This window comes from Meleagris gallopavo, chromosome 2 (genome assembly GCF_000146605.3).
Source record: "Meleagris gallopavo isolate NT-WF06-2002-E0010 breed Aviagen turkey brand Nicholas breeding stock chromosome 2, Turkey_5.1, whole genome shotgun sequence".
In the NCBI taxonomy this organism is placed as follows: domain Eukaryota; kingdom Metazoa; phylum Chordata; class Aves; order Galliformes; family Phasianidae; genus Meleagris; species Meleagris gallopavo.
Window position 1 is genome coordinate 40120649 of NC_015012.2, and position 22684 is coordinate 40143332.

General features: G+C 34.8%; 1 protein-coding gene across 1 annotated transcript in view; it reads left to right on the plus strand.

Annotated features, from left to right (window-relative positions):
- The first annotated feature begins 6 nt into the window (after positions 1 to 6).
- Positions 7 to 22684, plus strand: part of WDR27 (WD repeat domain 27) — a 60317-nt gene continuing 37639 nt past the window's right edge. The window contains 19 exon segments of the mRNA XM_031552431.1: positions 7 to 257; positions 804 to 945; positions 2836 to 2960; positions 3410 to 3523; positions 4039 to 4090; positions 5087 to 5157; positions 6001 to 6115; positions 6776 to 6908; positions 7167 to 7270; positions 7657 to 7724; positions 8379 to 8512; positions 10032 to 10065; positions 10068 to 10104; positions 11679 to 11757; positions 14003 to 14074; positions 15022 to 15125; positions 17252 to 17341; positions 20819 to 20940; positions 21496 to 21629. Of these exon segments, the coding sequence (XP_031408291.1) occupies positions 66 to 257; positions 804 to 945; positions 2836 to 2960; positions 3410 to 3523; positions 4039 to 4090; positions 5087 to 5157; positions 6001 to 6115; positions 6776 to 6908; positions 7167 to 7270; positions 7657 to 7724; positions 8379 to 8512; positions 10032 to 10065; positions 10068 to 10104; positions 11679 to 11757; positions 14003 to 14074; positions 15022 to 15125; positions 17252 to 17341; positions 20819 to 20940; positions 21496 to 21629 (1922 nt within the window). The 5' untranslated portion in view covers positions 7 to 65.

The window sequence follows — 22684 nt, forward strand, 5'->3', positions numbered from 1 at the left end:
CCGATCCCCGGCGCAGTCAGGAAGTCGGGACGCACCCCGAGCCGCCGGCGGTGCCCCGCTGTAGGATGGAAAGCGAGGGCGACAGTTGTTCGTGGGGAGGGAGCGAAGACCCTGAGGTCGTTTGCGAAAAGCGTCTGTTTAAGTCCAGGTTGCCGGAGTGCCTCGTCCAGGTGGCGTGCGGACACCAGCACTGCGCCTTCCCGCTGAATCGTAACGAGCTGTGTGTCTGGAATACAGCTGGCAGCCCTGCTGCACAGGTAACAACACCTTTCGCTGTACGCTATAGGAAAACTTCAAAAGGGAAGGCATGGAGAAAAAATACGCAGATGAAGCGTTAGGTTTCACTTTTATGTGTAGAAGGTGCATTTATTGTGAGCTTTGTTGCTGTGATGAGAATAAGTCAAGGGGTTTTGGGGGCCTGAGCCTGGCGGCTGCTGAGCCACATGCAACCACTCGCTTGCTGCTTCCCGGGATTCTTACTGGAAGTTGGTACATCAGAATGGCAACATGAGAAAGCCTTGACACTGCTGGCACTGTTCAGCAATGGTTGAATATTTTGCGTTATCTACAGGTGGCCAGATTAGACAAAAAACCAAGAACAACACCATATAAGCTGCTACAGGGAAAGTTTACTTCATCCCAGTACAGCTATATTGTAAATTATTAAGTGATTTTGGAACAATGAAAGAAAATGAGTTTAAAACAGTTATTGTTTTGTTAATTTTTCAAACATTACCCATGTAATTTTACATTATTTGTAATTTTAATTTGAAATGACTTATTTTTCCACGTACTTTTGTCAGTCATTACGTTTGTCAGGACATCAGCATGCAATTTCTGCACTGTCATTTGGAAGTAAAATCAATCCGCTTCTAGTCTGCTCAGCTTCCCATGAGCGTGTGATAGTGTGGAATCTTGATGAATGTACAATGAAAGTGCGAGAAGGTAGAGTATTATTTATATAATATATATATTAGATATATATGCAATAGAAGGCAATCACTCACTGCCACCTACAAGCCCAGCATTGTAGATGCTGAACCGATCTCTCAACAATGACCACCTTAACAAACGACCCTCCAACACTTTCTTCCACTACTACTTTTATAATAAGCTTTTATTTCTGAGTAGAACGCATTAGCCTCTCAGATTCAACGATACTAAAATATACAGCGCTTTATTTTCTGTTTGCCTTCCCCCGGTGACACCAAGCTGAAGCGCAGCCCGACCACCTTAACGTATCCGAATAACCGGCGCTCTGCCGGGCTGGCAGGGCAGGGAGCTGGCCGTGGTGCTGACCCACGGCTGGGGCTGGGCTGGGCTCAATGGCGGCTGTTGGCAGTTTAAATGGAGTGAAATGTATAGGAAGAATGAAAGAGAGCGAGTCATGGCTCACTAGTGCCCCAATGACACTCTGTCCTAAAAATATTTTTATTATGATTTAGAGGCTTTATGACCCACTTTTTTGTGTCAATATTGTGGAAGAGTCAGGTGGCCCATTATTGTTAAAAATGATGTTGATTTGCCTATCATTTAATGTGTAGTAATTGTGTTTCATACTCTGCCACAGTGAATGTGCAAAGCTACATATTATTAAAAAAAACACAAAAAAACACTCGTAAAGAAATGAGAACGTTTTAAATACTTTTATAATGAATGTTATCATTACACTTTAATCCATGTAAGTGTAACATAGAATTTCAGGGAATGATTCAGGGCATGAAATTAGACTAAAAATTCAGGGGAAACAAGCATGGAAATTTAATTAATTAAGAGTCACTTAATGGAAGATCAGTAGACAGTCTGTGTATATTTAATACAAAGACATTTGAAAGCCAGATTCACTGCTGCTAGATTTCCTTCTTCACCTTTCTGTCTCTGACCACAGGATGTTCAGCAGATACTGTGTAGATTGTCTCTGCCCAGACTGCTCTCTGCATAGTCTTGGACAACTTTTTTCACGTTATTTTTATCAAATGTCAGGAACTTGAGTTCTTTGTGTGATTCATCTCTCCATGCTGATAAACCTTGACACATTAATCTGTTATAGAAAGACTCCTCAGTGTCTAGAGTAAAACCTAGAAAAAGACATCTGTAGCTGTTGTGGCTGTGTTGTGGTTAGTTTGCACCCTATGGAATCCTAAGACTTGATAAGATGTCCAAACTGTTGAAGGCAGCATCATAAAATGTGGATCTACAGAATCACTGAGATGGACACAATGATGTGGTGATAAGAGGGATAAAAAATGCCTGTTTTCAAAGCCAGTCTTATCATCCTACTATGCAATGATTTGTAGTGGTGTACTCCCCCACTCAGCCTTTTCCCAGAGAAGAATTAAAGCTAGGAGAAGGAAAGTCTCCCTTGCTTAGTGGCTGAGTGGCTGAAATATTCATCTGGAAGAAATATTTTTCAAACCTCTGTTCTGTTGGGTTTGAATCACGATTTCCTGTCTCCAAAATGAACAAGGCACTACTGGGTTCTCTAGACATGATATTCTGCTACAAAAATTCTATCCTTGACATTAGCGAGATTTGATATGCACGCTTATTACTAGTGTTGCAAAGAGTACCAGATATGGTCTAGGCAAGAAGGTAGATGGAGAAATCTTACTGGTATATAGTTCTGTGTTTTGCTTTCCAGTATCCTACTCTAATAGGACTAAATGATCTTCCATAGTACTATATATTATTAAATGGTGGGTTACTCTGTATATTTTCCTGACAGATACTGGCATAACTGTGTTGTTAGATAGCTGCTATACAATGTTTCTGAGAATCTTGCTGCATCAGAGTTTTAGATTTTGCTAAATCTCAATAATAATAAAATTGTGACAGGGTTAACGCCTCAAGGAATTATTATTGGAACTCTTCTGAGATTGGCTCTTCATGTAAGATTTAGTCCAGATGATCAACAAGTGGCTGTATGTGCTGGAAATCGAATCTACATGTTAAGTGCAAAGGTGAGATACCATTCTTTGTAGCCATAGTGCTGTTGTTTCTTGAAGTTCATCACTTTCAATAAAATCATGATGTGGTAATGTATGCATTCATATTCTTGTTTAGAAGAAAACAAATACAAATGAATGCTGAATAGCATTATCAGTGATATGTCATAAAAATGATGACAAAGTAAAGTGTTGAAGTTAAACAATATCTCAACATTCTGAAAACATCTGAAAAATTACTCCTTTATCACTCACTTTGAAAAAGTAAATGCAGCATGTAGTGTTTTCTGCCAGCAGAATGATATACGGGGCTATATTTGGCTTAAGAAAAATTTTGAATTTATAATTTGAACCTAAATCTGATATTATTTTTAGCAATAATTCTTAGTTATTAAGACTTTGAATTAATTGCCAGTTTTGTTTTGAATTCTGTTTTGCTTTTATTTTGACTTTCCTATTCTTAGAATGAAACTATACTAGTTAAATTGAATGGCCACCTGGCTCCAGTGACTGCTGCTGAGTTTTGCACGTGGGAGAAAAATATGCTTATATCAGTGTCTGAAGACAGAAGCTTCAAGGCAAGGAAATTCTTGAGCTGCATTAAAAAAAAATAATAGATTTTTGTGAATTTTTGAATTAACATTGTCTTTTTTTCCTAAAAATATTTGCTAAAAGCTAAGCAAAATTCATCTTTGACATTATAGAGATCAAGATATTGTTTTTAAGAATTTCTTGCAAAGTTATTGTAAAAATCAATTCTTTTTTTTTTAAATGACATTGAAGGTTGTTCATAGTCAAAACAGTATAGTGAAGTATAGTGAAGTGTTAACTTTGGTGATTTTTATTATCTAGCAAATAAATTCTGGCACTTATCGAATAAACAGTGCCTGACATGATAAAGAGGCAAACAAATAAACAAACCCTGTGGAATACATCCTTACTATATTGCTGTATTACTTACTATAAACTATATTACATAATGCAGCTTTCAGTGGCTGCATTTCCTCGTTTTCACCACTTGATAGCCTTTAAAGGTTTGTTTTTTCCTTAAAGATCTAAGCAGGTGCCTATCTTATTTTGTTTTTCCCTATAGGTATGGGACTATTCTACTGGACTGTTAATGTATCAGTCAGGGATATTAACAGGTAAATTTTCCTTTTTTATATACTTTTGCATAGCAAAATGTATCAATCTGAACAATAAAATAAAATCAGTATGTAGGTGTTTAGTTGATCTAGTAAAAATATTTCTAGTAAGCTATATGCTACCTTATATATTTTCCTTTAAAGTGGGTAGGTAGTTTCAGTGTATTTTTATAAACAGTTCTCATACAGAATGTGGATTTAACTTTTGGCATTTACTGAGATATGCAAATAGCTCTATTGTCTATGTGCTTTTTTAAAAAAAGTTTTGTATAGGAAATGAAAAGAAATACTATAAGTGTACCATATGTAGGTTTATTAGCAGGGCCTGTTGTTGAAGGCATACATTGACTTTAAAGTCAAAAGCTGTGTTTTATAGAACGATGAGGGCAAAAGAGAAGAGGACAAATTACAAGAGTAACCATATGTTTTTCACCAGAACATGCTCCAATTCTGTGTTGGTTGTTCTTGCTTATGGTGCAATTAGAGCAAGTTGGAGCACTCTTTGACTGGGGGAAGGAACTACATGGGAAATAGTTGTTAGCTTTGTGCTTATCTATTAATAGATGCCCCAAAGCAAAGGGAGAGCTCTAGCCATATGGTAGGAAAGGAGAGGAAGAAGGAATGACTCCTCTCTGAGCCTGTGGCAGTTGCTTTGATTGAACTGGTTTGTAGTAGCAAGTACAGGTGAACAGACAATGGGGCTCTGAAAAACACTGCTATTTAAGCCTGGGTGAAAGGGTGCAGCAAACCATGGCCTCTGCAGTGTGGATAGAAGGTTACCGAAAATCACAGCCATACCAGTTTAGGAAGGCAGGCTACAGATCTAGAAATGGAAAACACATCGCAACAAAAAAAATCGAAGACCCTTTGCCTTAGAGTTTTGTTGTTGTTGTGTTGTTTTGTTTTTACCTTTCTTTATAAATAGGAGCTATCAATTTTGAATAAAATTTCTGATTCGTGTGTACTCTGGAACTGATTGCAACTTTTTTGGAACAGCATTTCCTTTGCTAAGTCTACTAATTGATGAAGAAAAGAAACAGATCATCACTGGATGTGCTGAAGGACAGGTAGTAGAAATAAAAAAATAATCTCTATGTGACAAAATAGTCAACTATCATTAATTTATCTATCAAGAAGCTTCAAAATTTGCATGCAAGTTTTAAAATACTACAATTATTTTAGCACACATAACAATATAATACTTTTATTACAAAATGCAAACTTTTTCCTCAAAACCATAAAAGTTTTTAGAACTGCAATCAGTAAATATATGTACACTGAGATACTATAAGTATCTGTTTTAAAAGAAAAAAATGAAAAGCAGGATTCTCATTCTTTGATCAGGGAATAACACAAATAACCATAAATTGGAGAGACTGTGATTTTAGTGTGGTGGAATTCTAAGAAAAATGTAATAAACGTATTTCAAGTACTTGATTTCTTCTTTAATTTAATACTAGGAATATATTAATCTGAATTTTTTCTATGGCATATAGAAGCTGTCTTCCTTCAGTGTAAGTGTTCAATGGGTCATGAAGAAAGTTAAACAAGTAAATATAGTGATGCCTAAAAAGACAAAGGTATTAATGAAATTAACTTATGTGGCTCATTAAGCAATTGCATGCAAGTAGCCCAGGATTTTTAATTGTGGGTAATAGTCTGTGAGGAGTTTTTTTTTAAAGACATAAACATATGGAAATTAGACATGCTGTTCAAATTGATAATGGCTACTTCTGCTAATAATGAAAATACCTTTGAAAATTTTGGGATATAGATGGATGTAATTTAACTTCTGGTCCCAGGTAAGATGAATAAAAATTCATTACTTACATAAACAGAATTCAGTACTGAACCAATAGCTCATATTTGTATAATTTCATTGCAGTTGCTTTTCTTTTGTTTTCTTTCAGCTTTGGATCTTCAGTTTAAGCAGTGATCATAATTACCGTTGTGTGGCACATACTGACTTAAAGAAAGAGCAAGAGAAATTCTGTAATAAAATCTGGAAATCTGAAGAAGAATTAGGTAGCATAGTGCTTCTAGAATGCTGGTTTTGCTATATTTCAATTGTTATTGACTACTGAGTGTGTGCCTTTTATGCCATGAAAGGTTAGTGTAAGTGATAGAGTTTTGAATCTCAGTCACATGGAATCTTACTGAAGTTGATATGAAGCTGGAGATTGGCATTCAGGGAGGAATTATGCATATACATCTCTAATAACATCTTGGATAATGTATCTGCTTGTAAATCATTGCATGATACATGTGAGAATAAAAATCAATTCCTAAAATAATAATCCATTGCCTAAGTGGAGTACCATTTCTCAGTTACCTTTGAAGCTTCTAAGAATCTTCTACGTTACCCTGTGTTATGTTATTTTACATGTTATATGTTTTGCTATGCTATGTTATTTTACATTCATACCAGAGCCCCCATGATATATTATTAAACTCACAGTGGTATTTTTATTGGCATAACACTGAGTTCTTATAAATCAATAATGATTGCACCTCAGCAAGGTGATTCTCTGGTTCAAGACATCTCCATCTTTTGAAATTGAAAGATAATGTGGTCTTATTTCATGCTATTTTACTGCATTACTTTTAATTCTCTCTTAAATCCTTTCTGTTTGCCTTATTTCATTTTTTCGTTGACTGATGATATTGTTGATTGGTTTTCTTTAGGTGAAAGGCAAAATGCTTCTGAGCTTTGCAAAACAAACAGCATGAAACCAGCGGGGTCAGTGGAAGCTTCATTGCCAGTCCTCCTAATTGAACACTGTGATTATTCAGTCTGTTTCCATAATGAAGAAAATATGTGAGTCCTTTAAAATATCACCAGGTTCTTAGGTTATTTTCACTGCATCAATTTTAATTGAAACTTTTTCCTTTGAACTACAGATTTTAATAATGCATTTAAAAAACTTCTGTGGGATGGCTAACTATTTTTGTCATATTGGAATCAAGTTAGCTAGTATTACTGTGTCTTATATAGTAAAAATTAAATAAAAATAAAAATAAAAAAAAGCTTCTTTATCATACTCAGGTACGTTTTCTTTTTTTTTTTTCTTAATAGCTCCTGTGTCCAGAATAGAAGCTATTTTTGGATAGGAACCTCTACTGGCTTATTATTAATAAATTTAGCAAACTTGGAACTGGAAGCGTTTTTATGTTACAAAGGTATGATTAGAAAATGTCTGGCTACAATCTAACGTGATTGCTTTTCTTTGTTTGATATAAATAGTATGATAATTAGTTAATACAGCAAAAATTGTTTTTTAATATTTTAATTTAGCAATTAATTTTACTGTGTTTTTCTGTCACTGATGACTTGTTTCAGAACCTGTGTCAGTACTAGGTTTTTGTAGTGGTTAGTAATGAATTCTAATTCAATTTAGCAACCTTATTACAAGGCATGTTGTTCTACTCACACTTCATGATGTGGCTGTAAGCTAGAAGGATATATACTGAAAACAGCGGGTTAGGATGATGTCAAAACAGCATGAGTAAATTTTTTCCCTTTTAAATGTAAATACATCTTTTACCGTGTGTTCTTTTTGGTAAAGATTACAGTGGCCTCAGCATTCGATTTGCTAGATCGTGTTCATTAATGAAGAAAACAGTTAATGGAAAGGTGAGTATATATTTAGCATTTATTTAATGAATGTTTACATTTCCAGTTATTTTTTATAAACATTAATTCTGCATTTTGTGTACAAATTATGTACATGTACACTTTTTTATTTATTCAAAATGTGAATTACAGAGTTATTTCACTGGAGATGATTCTTTAAGGAGTTTTCTAGTTTTAATAGTCCTCAAAATTTGAATACTATCTGAAGTGACTAGAAAGCAAAAGCTGAACTGTTTTTTATGGTGTTTGATGTGTACCTTGAATGACCACTGAGGGAGCAGAGGCACTGCCTTAGAGGAAAAAAAGGTAAAAATGTTGTTACACCTTTTCCTCAAACAGATGCTGGGATGAACTTCTGAATCTTTCCAAGAAATCTGCAAAAACTGAGTTTTGAGAAAATTTCTTTTAGGAAATTTTAGGCTTTTTAGGAAATGAAATATATACATATAATATTACATATAAACACCATAAGCATATTTTGAAGGACAGCATTAAGCACTTTTTACTGCTTAATGCTGTGAGACCAAATCTATGGATATCTTTGAGTAATTTTCATAAATAAAAAACAGTTTAATTCTCCATTATAAATACCTTTGTGTTAGAGCTTAAATTGTGAAGTATATGGAGTGCTATTTTATAGTGTAATTACTGCAGGTTTTATGCTTGATCACCTCAATGTTTGAAGACATCATTGCTGTGTTGGAAGTTAACCCTGCTTTGTTGGTGACATCTCAGCAGAGTGGTATTTTTAAAAGTGGAAACGAAGGGAGTCTATCAGTCATTGCCAGGTACAGAATAACTTAAAATGTTCTTATTTTTCTTCAAGATTGCATAATGCATTTGTTTTTCTGACACTTAGGTATATCACATGGTTTTGTAGAGTGTTATTTTCTGACTTGGATTAACTTTACTTGTTTTTCTGTCTGCTTTATTGCACTGAGTGGGAGAAATTACTAAATTGCAGAGTGATTGAGACTAGAAGGGACATCTGGAGGTCATCTGGGACGTCCCTTCTAAAGCAGGGATACTCAGAGCAGGGCCCAAGTCCAGTTTGCTTTTGAGTACGTTCCAAGAGGAGACTCTGCAGCCTCTCTGAGAAACCTGTATCAGTGTTTGGTCAACTGAACAGTGAAGAAATGCGTTTTGGTAGTTAGCTGGAACTCCTTGTGTTCCGGTTTGTGAACATTACTTCTTTTCTTGTCACTGGACACCACTGGCCACGTCTTTTGCACTGACCCTTCAGTTATACATTGGAAAGATTGCTGCTGAGCCTCCTCTTCTCTAGGCTGAACAGTCCAAACTTTCTCAGTCTTTCCTCACAGCAGAGACACTACTGTCCCTTCACTGTCTTTATGGCTTTTTGCCAAACTCTCCCTCCAGTAGCACAATGTCTTTCTTGTACTGGGGGACGTAGACCTGAACACTAAAACAGAGCAGAGGGGAAGGATCACCTCCTTTGACCTGCTGGCAGCACTTCTTGATGCACCACATGACACCATTAGCCATTTTTGCTGAAAGAGCGTGTTGCTGGTTCACTTCCTGTATGGGGTTTGCCAGCATCCTTTTCTGGACTTGCTGGTCCCCTGTATATACTGGGGCCTGGTGTTTTTATTCCCTATATGCAGGACTGTGCACTCTTCCCTGTTGAACTTGTTGATGCTTTTGCCAGCACACCTCTCCATCCTGTCAGGGTCTCTGGATGGCTGCACAACCCTCTGGTGTATCATTCACTTTTCCTAGTTTTGTGGTGTCTTCTGCAGCCTTGATAAGGACACACTCCACCATTAATGCAGATATTGAACAGGATTGGTCTCAGGACTGATCACTGAAGTATTCCACTAGTTATTTGACTCCTGCTAGACTTTGTGCCACCAATCACCATCCTCTTGGCCTGGCTGTTTTTGCTGTGTGCTCCTCCAGCCCATACTTCATTAGCCTCTCTATGAGGATCTCATGGAAGACAGTGCCAAAAGCCTTTAAGTCCGGGTAAACCATATGAACCACTTTCCTGTTGTCTACAAGATAATCGTTTCATCACAGAATTTTATACAGTCAGTGAAACATCACTTCCCTGGCAAATCCATGGTGATAGTTCTCAATCAGTGTCTGGTCCTTCATGGTCCTTGAAATGGCTTCTGTGAAAACACTGAAATTTTAAGTCATAGAAAAACCTGATGTGTATTGTGAAGTGAAAATGTCATGTGTACATTCACACAAATTAGTAAAAATAAGTTTTGACACCTTTTCCTAATCTGATTTTGTCCATTGCACTTATCAATTTTTGTTTTTGTTTTTTTTTTAACTTAGGTGTCCTCTGTTGCTAAATCTCCATTGTGTAAAAATTTAAATAAAAATAAAAAATGTCCGAGTAAAACATATGGTAAGTGTAAAACAATCTTGATATGAATTAATAAAGTCATATTTTTAAGAACAGTAAAAGACTTGAGTGTTTGGTGCCTATTCTAAGCAATATATTTCTTTTTTAAGTTATATGTATTTTATTTTTATTTTATTAGACAGAATTTTATTTTTCTAGTAGTATTTCATATTGTACCCAAATATTTGTAGTGAAAATGATGATAATGTGATATTTTTCTTTTTTAAAATATAGTCTTCTGAGAAATGTCAATTTTGAAAGAGTTAAAGTATGTAGAAAGCTTATAATTTTTCATATCTTTTCATAGCGTGGAATATAATTTTCTATATAATTTACTTTCTTATTTTTAGTTAAATATTTGATTGGTTTTGTTGTCCTGAATACTCTTTTGATAATACTTGTAAGTTTAGGAAATTCACTTTTGACTTAGGTTTCTACTATTTGAAAAAAAAAAAAAAAGAGAGAGGTCTGACTTTCAGTTGCTGTTGGAGAACACACAACTTCTTTGCTTAGTAGTAGTAAAACTAGGTTCAGAAAGTACCTAGAAAATATTTTTTTCATAATCACCTTTTCTTTTGAAAAGATAGAAAATAAATGGTAGCTGTAGACACTTAGAATAATCTATTTTGATTCTATTGATTGTACTTGATGGACATGCTAGAATGTCAAAGGTTATAGTTTTGGTTTTATGTGGAAATCTGAGAAAGCATCTACAGTGTTTTTGCTAGAATTTGAAGCTTCTTCTGAAACCCAGCACTGTGTTATTATTGACACGTCGCATTCAGATATCTCAGTTGTTCTAAGGAAATCCTATGATATCTCAGAGCAAGTGGTGTCAGGCATTCTTTAGGAAGGACCATTTTCTCCCATGTCATTACATATAGAGAAGTGATAGCTGATGGGAGATAAAGATGTGTCTACTCTCAGCATTGGTAAATGTACCCATGAGGTCACTCACAATGCACCTGAAGGTTTTCCCTTGGAACATGAACAAGATTTCCACCCGCTCCCACTCCCGCCTTTTAAATTTAATTAGGTCATTTTTGCTGATATGAAATGCTCGTATTTAGTTTTGAGCTGGAAGCTGCCTTTCAGTAATGCTATTACAAGTGGGTGAATGCAGCCATTATTAATGACTTCTCAAGCCACATAAAAGAACAGTCATTTATGTGCACCTACTAGCCAGTTTGTTTCAGATCTTTAAATATATTCCAAATGTAAGTTGTGTATATTTTGTAGGTAGTAAATATAAAATCTAAGCATAAAATAGGCAACTACAGAATGCATTCACAAGTAAATGATGAAAAAAGTTCCTTAGAACAGTATTTTTGTTAGTTCAAAGTTTAGAGAAGTTCCTACTTGCTATTGTTTGAGGAGGGATATTATGCAAAGAGATAGTTCATTTCTTTCCTTTTCTGAGTCTTCTAAAGTAGCTGATCATAATTGTGTTTTGTATTACAAGGAGACATTAAAAATTGCCACTTAACTATATAGCTTAACTATATATCCATAAACTTGTAAAAATGTAATGTCACATTAGGAAGCTCTTCATTGAATATTAAATTATTTTACTATAGGAGTGAAGAGCACCGTGAAAGATCAACCACTGGTTTTTCATAATAAAATTAAGTCATCAGGTTATACAGCTGCACCACAGTGAGTAGATACACTTGTGTTTTATCTGTTTTACTGGAATCTGATATTCTGTCATGTAATAGAGCTGTATAGTCTCACCACTGTGAAATTGGTGACCCATGAAAAGTATATATGATTTTAACAAACACAGTCCTTTTAAAAATGTTGTAAATTTTTACACCTTCTGATCAGTGATCAATTGCAATTGCAAGTGGTCTTGAAATGAAAACTTCTGTGTACATTTACATAGTGTCTGTTTTCAAATACTATGTCACTTAAACCCAGTAAGTTTTTTTCCCTTGTTCTACTTACATAGAGCATTCTCAGATCAACCTAGGGAGAAGTATGCCATTTATTTCCTCCCAACCATCTTTTGAGATAGGCCATGTTACAATTTTATGAGCTGTACAACCTCTCTTTATTGGTATGGTGTTATTTTTGAAGAACTTACAGGATTGTTGTTTTTTATTTTTATTTTTCATTAGGAGCTTCTAAAATCACTTGAGGAACAGTTCTCCAAAAGTTTGCTGTAGCTTTGCCTGTTTTTCGCTTGCTTTTAAAGGTTTATCTTTTGGAGAACTCACACTCAGATGGAATGAGTAGTGTTGTGTTAGTGTTCCCCACATGAATGGAGAATTTGTCAGTTTCTCAGAGCCCCAGGTAGATCATAGAGAAGGCACTTCATTTTTGGTACAGATTATTCTGGACAATACCATCCTTTTGTAGTATAATTGTTAGAACATAGGTAGAATGGTGCAAGGTATTACATGAGAAATAACTCTTACTTTGAATGCAAGTGAATATTGGAACTGGGGAATCAAGAACCAGCTTTTACCTGTCAGCAACAGATTTCTTTAAAGTGATCTGAGTGAAAGTCTGCTTATGAATACATCTTCAGACTGCAACTGGGAGCTGTGGTTTTTATGTTCTGAGAACAACCTTTAAAGACTGGGACCTCAAAATAGATTCAATCATTTTGAAATGATGAACCTGTTTTTGCTGATTTCTGAATGTTCTGTTTGTGTTCCTAATTCTGTGAATATAGAGATTGTGTTGTCTTTTCTCTCCAGTTTCTCTCAACCTAAAAGCCTTGGATAACATAGAATGAATACAGTCACTGGACTACTAGTTTAAAAAAGTTCTATTCATCCCATTCCTAATTCCATGACCTAGAATTTCCTTGTTTAATCAAAGCCACTACTGAAGCATCCCTTGAGAACATGACTGAAACTATATCTGGCTTAAGGACATCTATGAATTTTCTCCTGCATCTCTTGTATCTTGTTTGTTGCTTTGCTTGTCAGTTGAAGGAGTTTTTGTGATGATGTGTGCAATCATTGTGATGATGTGTGGGATAGATGAAAACTTTTCGTTTATCCCACCACACAGTGTTCACTGTGGAATATCCTAAATTACTTTTGAATGTGGTGTCAGACTTCTCCCTTAACCAAAAAAATCTCCCCTGTGTTTTCCTGAAGTTTCAGACATGTGAAGATAAACTGTTGAAGCTGAGTGTTAAAATGTACTGCAAGATGGAGTGTCTTTCACTCTTCAGAGTGATCTCAATACAGCTCAAGCTCTTGCAGGTTTTACTAAAAAATGTCTCAATTTTTGATATATGTTGTGCCGCTGCTACTAGAAGATTTAGAGCTGTGTTTGCTAAGCATAGTTTCCAGAGAGTCTAGACTCCATTTTTTTCAGGGAATGTAGCTGAGAAATATAATAATTCCGCTCGGATATAGCAAAGACCTCTTTGTTCCATTTGCTTTGTGTTTATGGTAATGATTTTTTCCTGTAAATTGGTACTGCTATATGAAGGAATTGTGCTTTATGTGTTGGCTTTGTGTTTTGTTAACTCAAAACTTATTCTTCCATTTTGGTTGTTCCAATTTTATTTCAAAATCTTTATTGGGCATTCTGTCTTTTTCTTGAAGCTCCTCTTGTTTATTCAATCTGCAGAAAGAAATACCTGAATACTTCATCTTAATGGATTTTGGCCTTCAGAATGCACTGAAATAAAGTAAATAAAGCATGGAAAGCAAAACTTTAGCTGTAAACTGGAATATTATAGATCACTACAAAGTTATCTTTTTATCATTCAGTGTGTACATTGTCTTACTTACAGGCATTCGGAGTATACATAAACAGTAAGAAGTAACTAGGATTGTTTTTTGTTTGTCAAAAAAATGACCACAACAAGAAAACCCTGCTTCTCTCATGAAAAAATGAATGTTTCATATAATAGAGTCTTTGTCCTTTCTTGTAGAATGACTATGTTTTCTCCAAATACTAAACTGAAGAAAAATGATGTATCAAAGTGCAAGACCAGGTTTAAAGGGTAAGTAACATAGCAACTACTTTAGAGGAGGAACAAATTCAAATAAATTCTATCATAAACATGTTTTTAACTGCTTCTCTCATAACTGTAGTTAGGAGTATCTATGGAACTAAAACACATTGTAAATTTGCTGTAAAATGACTGTAGCAAGTGATTCAGATCTTCACCTGCAATTCTAATATGAAAAACAGCTGAATGTGACAAAGTGAGTTTTCATGATTTCATATCATATGCCTCATTTACTTCTAAAGTTGTGTTGTCTTGAGCCTAATCAAGCTTAGTGTAATGGAGTTAAATAGAATATACATGAAAAGGTTGCCCAGAGAGATTGTGGAGATACGGAGATATTCAAGACCCATCTGGATGCCTACCTGTGCAATCTGTTGTAGGGCACCCGCGTTAGCAGGGGAATTGGACTCAATCTTTTGAGATCTCTTCCAACCCCTGCAATTCTGTGGTGGTACAATTTGATCAGAGGATTCACAATCATTGTGGACACAAGAGCTAATGTTTTGTTCAGTATGCTGTTAAGTAGATGATCAGTGTCCTATTTCTGTTTATATACGGAAGTATTTTTCATATTGCCTACTCTCACAGCAAGGTAGTTGGCATTTTTAATTAATTTCACTAGATATTTGTATAATTTAAGAAATTTGATTTTTAAATTATTTTTGTAAAATTCTATGTTAATTCTTTATTTCATAAATTCATAATAGTTGCTGATGTGAGTAATTTAATTATGATAATTTTTAATTTCTTCTGATGCTTATTCTGGATTTAGCATAAATTCTCCAGGAAGTATACACATTAAAATATTTAGAATAACTCTGCAAGTGATATTTATTTCATTATTGAAATGGCAATAAACTAGGTTTAGACATCTCAATAATTTTCCTCTTTCTGCTTTTCCTTTATTTATTTATTTTTTATTTTTTATTTTACTGAAGTAAAAATAAAGAATATCCACTGGAAAGTTCTCCTCCAATCAATCATGAAGCAGAAATATCCGTTAGTTTTCAACCAACTAGAATTTGTTGCATTCAGTATTCTGGTATGTACAGTTTCATTAAATGTACTATTGTGATCTTGTGGAGACATAACAACAAAATTTGTGTAGTGTTGTTTATAAAAGCTGTGGTTTTCCTAGGTAAATTCCTTGAAAAATCCAGCATCTGCTGCCTGGTCATCATTTTTTAACTTGCAAAACTATACAAGCTGCTAATATGTGTCAATTAAAATCCTCCTTTGATTTTCTATCTTTTTGTCCCCATTCTATCACTACTCCATCACAACTTGAAAATTAGTGGTCTTACACTTCAGAAGGTTGTCTACTGAGTCATTTACTTGATGTCATTAAGGCATGTTAGAAGCTGAAGTTCTGTTTCAAAAGAATCAGAATTACTCCTTTTTTTTTTTTTTTTAAATTGAAGATCATTCAGTATTTACATATCTATTAAGACTATAAAAAAGAATTCTTGAATATAATCCAAAGAAGGATATATTTTTTAAAGGCTTTGGAGAAGCAAGTCTTGTCATAGCTTTTGTCATTTCCAATCCAGATAAGTATTATACAGGAACGTTTTCCTAGGTCAGCAATCAAGTGTATCACTGAGTACATAGTTATGTCAGTGCAGGTGCTGCAAATCACAGGATATACGAAGTATTTAAAAATATGTATCTTTATAAATATTTTGGGTACTAGAACAACTTTCATCTTTCAGAAATAAAAGTAAGCTAAATGCAGTCTGTAACTTCCTTAAGCATACTTCAACCCTAAGTGTTCCCTACAGACCTGTAAGAAATTATTTTTTATGGCCCATAAGGGAGATCAGTTGTGGGGAGCTTATTTCTTGCAATGGTATGTCAGCTTCAAACTTACCAGTCAGCTCTCACGCTGAAGATACATACTGTCGAAACCTTAGAAAAAACAGGGAGACTTCTGCAGAACAGCACTAACCAACAGCTTAAAGACTGTGCAGGAGTGCAGGGCATGCATTTCTTTGAGTATTCTGTTCAGAAGTAGATATCTTATTTTTGAGAGAAAAATATTTTAGATCATTATTTATTGTGTTTAATTACTGACATCTGGAGAAAAAGCCAGCTGAAATATTGCTGGTGGCAAAATCAAAATGTAGCACTTTGTCAATTTAGTATGCTAGTGTATTTAATAATTAGTAAGATAGAAGAAGATTCTGGAATGTCTTTTTTTTTAGCATATTCCACTCCTCTATTTTGCATCTGATTTTTTTAAAATTAACTTTTAGTAACTGGTTCTCAGAGGTTATAAATACGGATCTCTTATCCATTTCTATTTTCATTATTTGTTTGGAAAAAAATGTAATGTGAAATTCTGAAACAGAAAGATGGATGGTTTTTACTTAATGGAGAGCGCAGAACTGGTGAATCAACAGTCAAACATGATGCATTTTTGTCACCCTTTCCACATGTGCCCAGGAGACATAGGAAGAAGTTCGGAAGAAGACACTACTTTTAAAAAATGCATTTCACAGTGAACCCAGTAGCGTTCATTGATTTGAATTATGCAATTCTGCTTTCTCTCTCATTCCACTTTTTTTTTTGTTTGTTTGTTTGTTTTTTGTTTTTGTTTTTCCCCCGTTAGTTCAATTTGCTGCTTTATTATTTTAATAGAAACATTAGGGGAGTCTAACCTGGCACTGTGTTGTCCTTGCTGATCAATAATATAAACGAACCATCCAACTGTGCTTGAATATCTTTGGGGATTATTTTATGATGTTGACAAGAAATCTGTAACTTCTAAGGACTAATCCAGGATGACTGCTATGTGCTGATATATATGAGAAAGGAATATAACTTTTAAGATGACAATATGAAAAATGAGTTTAAGTCAGGAAACATTTATATGATTGCTAAAAATTTATTCACTTAAAATTTGTAGCACTCTTATATAAAGCAAATTTCTGCAACGTGATGAGTAAGTGTTGCGAGAATATGTCAGGAACAGAAGAAATAGTGTATAAATTCATACTAAATTTTGCAGTATGAGTTTGTGATGTTCATGCAAAAAATTTGTTAGATGTTAAATGAATACTTAGTATTTGTTTTGTTGTAGTGGCATGTGTAATTTTTATGAATAAAAGGATAGCACGTTATTTCCTTTTTTGCTTTCAAACATAAATCATCAGAATATTTTTATAGGAGATGGAAATTACCTGGCCTGTGGGCTGGCTAACAAGACTGTACTGATATTCGACTCTGATCTCACCAATACACATCACGTTTTTACAGGTAAATTTGTGAATTACATTAGCAAAGAGTAGTATATATTTGAGTTTAACATAAAGTGCCATGTTAATAAACAGATTTCAATTACCTCGCCCTCAAAAGAACAGGAGTGAGAAACGCTTCTGAAATAGAAGTTAATGGTCTGATGAGTTAAGTTTGTTTGGTAATTTAAAACTTGTTTTTTATTTATTTATTTTAATCAAGAAATGGAAACTAAAACTATATATGTTTTTAAATATAGCAGCATTAACACCTGTATTTTGCTGATTACTGAAAATGTATTTATGCAGAGAAGAGTGGGGATAACAACAACTTTGCTTTAAGCCTACTATTTTCAGCTTTGTTCCCCAAAGTTCTCAATTAAAGTAGATGTGCATTCCAATCAGTGTTGACTCCTCAGGTGCCTGTGTTCTGTCATGAAGTACAGGTGATGTTGATCAGCTTTAGAAGGGTTACATCCAGCTTGGGCCCTTTTGAAGAACTCTTCTTACAAAACCAGCTAATGTGCTTCAGGTTATGGGAATACTGAGCAAAGCCTGTTTTGAAGTTTGCTGGCCTCTTGCAAGCCAGCTGACATTTTCTTCACTGTTCTTTGGAATACTGGGGACCTGAAGTCTTAGGTTCTTACTCAAACTTTAGATTTTCTTAAAGTTTCTCATGTTTTCCTTTTTAATTTTATTCTCATAATGGTAATTAAAAGCTTCCAAGAGATTTTACAAAATGAAAGCCCTCACATAAAGTTTTGCTTTGGGAGTGAAGTAAGTACTTATCCAGTACCTCTGCAGTTTTTTTTGTTTGTTTGTTTGTTTGTTTGCTACTTTCTGCTTGTTTTATTATTTGGTAATTAAAATATCTTCTCTATAAACCCTTTTGCAGATGTACATTACCAGAGAAGATATTAATTGCTGGCTGTAGCAGAAATGCTCAGTCACAGCTTGAAGCAGTGATTGAGCACCTGGTGGGAAGGCAGGGCCAACCCAGAGGAGCTCAGGTGCATGCAATGTACCTGAGTGGCCAGAAGGGGTGGAGAAAGGATCCACCCCATCCCAGATCTCAATTAAGTGTTGGCAGTGGAGGCAAAGATACCTCTTGCTGGAGATGCCTACCTACCTCAGGCTTTCTAAGTGTAAACAGATTTTTTTTTTTTTTTGTCGTGTGTTGTTTGATTCTATGTCTGTAGTTGCTGCATTTGAGCATACTCTTGTTTGCTATAGCCTAGAACTTTGCTACCCCACTATCACTGCTGTGTTTTCCATTGTATTACAGCTGGTCTAAGTCTGTTAGTCTTCCTCTAATTTGGAATTAAAATACTTGATATGGAACTTCAGTTGACTGAAAAGAAAATGTGCACTAGAGGGCAGCATGAGCACTTTGAATGTTTTAATTTTGTATGAAGTAAATTAGACTTCATCTGGATAAATTAGGAACATAATATGGACTGAAGTTTGTTAATTTTAACATATTTTCTTGTTTTCTGATCAGCATCAATATAAATTATTATAAGCATATAATTTATAATATATATAAAAACTTATATAAAAATATAAACACAATAATAATAATTTTAGCTTCTGATGACACTTCTGACTTTTGACGTTTGTTCTTCATAGTTTTTTTTATCTGTTTATTTGTTGATACCAAAGTGGGGAAGTCTGATTCTTGTAGAGGCTTTTTACAATTGAGGAGAGACTATAATTCTTAAAGTTATCACCTGCAGACAGATTGTTATTTATTTATTTTTTAAATAATGAAGTAGTTCTATGGAAGCTGCTGCAGTGGTACTTTCATTGTCTTTTTGCAGAAACAGCTCAGTAATAAAAATCTAATGGATGAAATAAAATACTGCAACATTTGAGAAGTCTTAAGGGATTTTCAGAGTCCTGTGAAAAAATCCATTTAACTTATCATATAATGCTTAGAAACTTTTCTTTTGATTAACACTGTTTGTTTTGTTTTGTTTTGTTTTGTTTTCCAAGTTGAATTTCAGAGATGTTTCTTGAAAATACTGTTCCATTGAATTTAGGAAATTATGGCTATCTTTGTTTTTGGATAAGTTAGCTTAGTGATTCTTTTGTAACTGCTGTGTTGTGTTTCATGAGACTGGACTTTGAAGTTAGAGCTCACCAATTACATTTTCTTTTAAAGTCTTTAGTACTTTGTAGCTTTGAAAAATCAGCTTTTAAGCATTGAAAGTTAAGCATTCAAAATTAGGTTCATTTGAAGCCTGATTCAACTCCTGATGGCTTTTAATGTCCCAAGTAACCTTTCTAAGATTCAGGATTTTTCTTCCTTCTGAGCCGTTCTGCAGCAGTTGGATTTGTTGCATGCCCCTGACCAAAAAAAGAAAGAAACAAACGAAAAAAACAAGTCAGGCTTTGAAAGGTACAGGCTTCTGCCTTCGGTTTTGCTGGATTTCCACACTTCTGTTGTTAAGACTGTCCATAGAAAAAGCTACCTGGGATGAAGCAATCAGGGCAGCTTATCAGTCAGAGGAAAATAATACATGATTATTAATAGGATCAGTGTGGGCTAGATGGCATCTTTTAGGCTTTCCCTGAGTCAAATCTGACTAGAAGATAAGTGCAAAGTGCTGTGTTACATGATGATCTCGTTTGCCATTTGGGCATTGTAGCAGATCGTAGAACTCTGGGTCTTAATAATCTCGGCTGCATTTTGAAATATTTGGTTACCATGTTGTTGGCAGAGTGAAGAAAACAACCATTTTACTGCGTTCAGTTTTGGGCACAGTATAGAAAGGACATTGAGGTGTTGGAGCAGGTCCAAAGAAGGGCAATAAGGCTTGTGAAGGGCTTGGAGATTATACCCTATGAGGAGAGACTGAAGGAACTGGGGCTGTTCAGTCTGGGGGAAAGGACGCTGAGGGGAGACATCATTGCTCTCTTCAAATACCTTAAAGGTTATTGCAGTGAGAGCAGGGTTGGTCTCTTCTCACAGGTGATAGGATGAGGGCCTTAAGTTGCACCAGGAGAGGTTTAGGTTGGATATCAGGAAAACTTCTTTACAGAAAGAAGTTAAAAGCACTGGAATAGGCTCACCAGGGGTAGTTGGGTCACCATCCCTGGATGTGCTTAAGAAAACTTAGCTAGCTTTTATCTTTTAAAGTATTCATTTATTCTAAAGATAGATTTTATTTATATTTTTTACAATGTTTCCTTTCAAGCCCCTCTTATACTAATGGAATCAACATCCTACAAATATATATGCAATTTCAGGTAGAATAGATTGATATTTCTGTGACCTTATTTTTCGTATTAATGAGAACATTTTCCCATGGATTTTAGTGGGGGAAAAAGAATCAATGAGTGGTTTACTGTTACCAGTTTAAATCCAACCATTTGAAGCCTATATTTAAGTGCATTTTAATGTCATGTATAACTGTATTAAAACAGTATGATTAACTCTGGAGAAATGTGTTAGTATAAACAGGATTTATGATATTTCCATTATTATTTTTATTAGGTCATGATGGTGCAGTTAACTCTGTTGGCTGGAGTCATGACAAGAAGTGGATAGTTTCTGCATCAGATGATAGAACTGTAAGAGTCTGGTCAGTCTGCAAGAATGAACCTGCCCTAATTCTGGTAATTAGAAACTCCTGTTAGTTTAGTTCACAGAAGATGCTACTTTGCACTTTGATCTAATTTTATTTTAATGGTTCTGTAGGAGGAACGTATGGATGGATTTCTAGAGCTAGACTGGTAATCATTCAAGCTGATACTATGATCTAGGTGGTCTTCACTGCCTTCAAATTAGGCTTTTGTCATGATGATCTGGAGAAAGGTCCAGTAGCCAACTCTAGTGGATGTGTCAGGAAGCTTTTGATTTTAACATCTGCTATATATTTTCTATTTGCATTGGCTCAGCTCTGCTTGTCTTCCTATAGTTACTCCACAATTCATGTGTACATTTAGACTCAATTGCATTGGATTCAATTGACTACAGATACTCTCAACTTTACAGCCAATTAATTTAAGCAAAATGAAAACTTCAGAAATAGGAAGGGCAACTACGTAGTAGGTTAACCTTCTGGTTTATGGTTAGTTTAGCAGGGAAATTATGCTTTAGTACTAGCTATCTCAGACAAAAGATGCTTAGTGTCTTAGAATCCATTCTTAATAACATATCTTGCATTTCAGGGAAAAGAGATGTTCCACAGGGCTGTAGGCTTTGTGCAATTTTATTTTATGGATACGTTTATATTGCTGTGCTCTGGAGCTGAATTTCATCTATTAAGTTTCCATCTAGATGCAACAAAGGATGACCTAAGACGGTGAGTTAAATCCTCATCAGCAGAGCAGTGAAAATACATGAAACTCCTTTTACTTTTTGAGCTGAGATTTTCTTGGGGGGGTAAGGTGGGATGGAGGGCTGTCTTAGGAATGATATTTAGATGAAAGTGTTGAACAAGCTAATTGAAAGAACAAAGAAATTTTTGCACAATGGAGTAGTGGGGAAAGGAATTATCAATAATTCTTATACTGCATGCTTTATTTGGTGCAGGTACTGTTTTACCATTACTTTTAATAATCTGGGACTTCCTATACTTTACTTTCTACTTGTTTACATCGGTATCTTAAGTTATGATTGAGTAGCTTCTGCAATTTCTCTTCTTGGGAATATTTTTAATTGCATTTTCTTTCAGAGGCTCCAACACGCTGCATTTTCTGTGAAATGGAAGTGGATTACTTTCATTTTTAATGACTTTCAATCTATTATATTGTGTCTAATTAATTTTCTTATGAATCTTTTTTTCCACGTTGTTGGTAGCATCTTTCATGCACTTTTTACTAACCGCTCTACTGATGATTAACTTGCTCCTCTTTTCTGACATGGAATCAAGTTTTCCTATTTAATCTGTCTGTTGTACCTTTTTTGGATGTTTGTTCACAATTGGAGCTAAATTGTCCTTGTATCTTCTTACCAAGTTTTCTGATCTTCACTTGCTCCTGCTGGTTTTCAGCAGTATATTTGTCTAAGATATTTTATTACATCCAAATATATATGTACTTATATATGCACACTGTGTTTTTAAACACAGTGTGACGTTAAAAAAAAAAAAACTCCAAGGTTGGTTTCTCATTGTTACCACTGTATATTTTTTTAGAAGAATGGCAAAGTGAATTAAGATTACGGCACTGAAGTCTATTAGTTGATACTGTGAATAGTGTGTTATTAAATAGTATTGAGCCTCATTCATAGATGGAGAAGACTGGCCAGTTTCCTTGGATGTTTAGCCACAGTTCACGTTTAAATACTTCTTTGAATAGGAGTATTTTTCTGGATGGAGTATGTTGATCTTTACTGAAAAGTTATATAGTCCTTAAA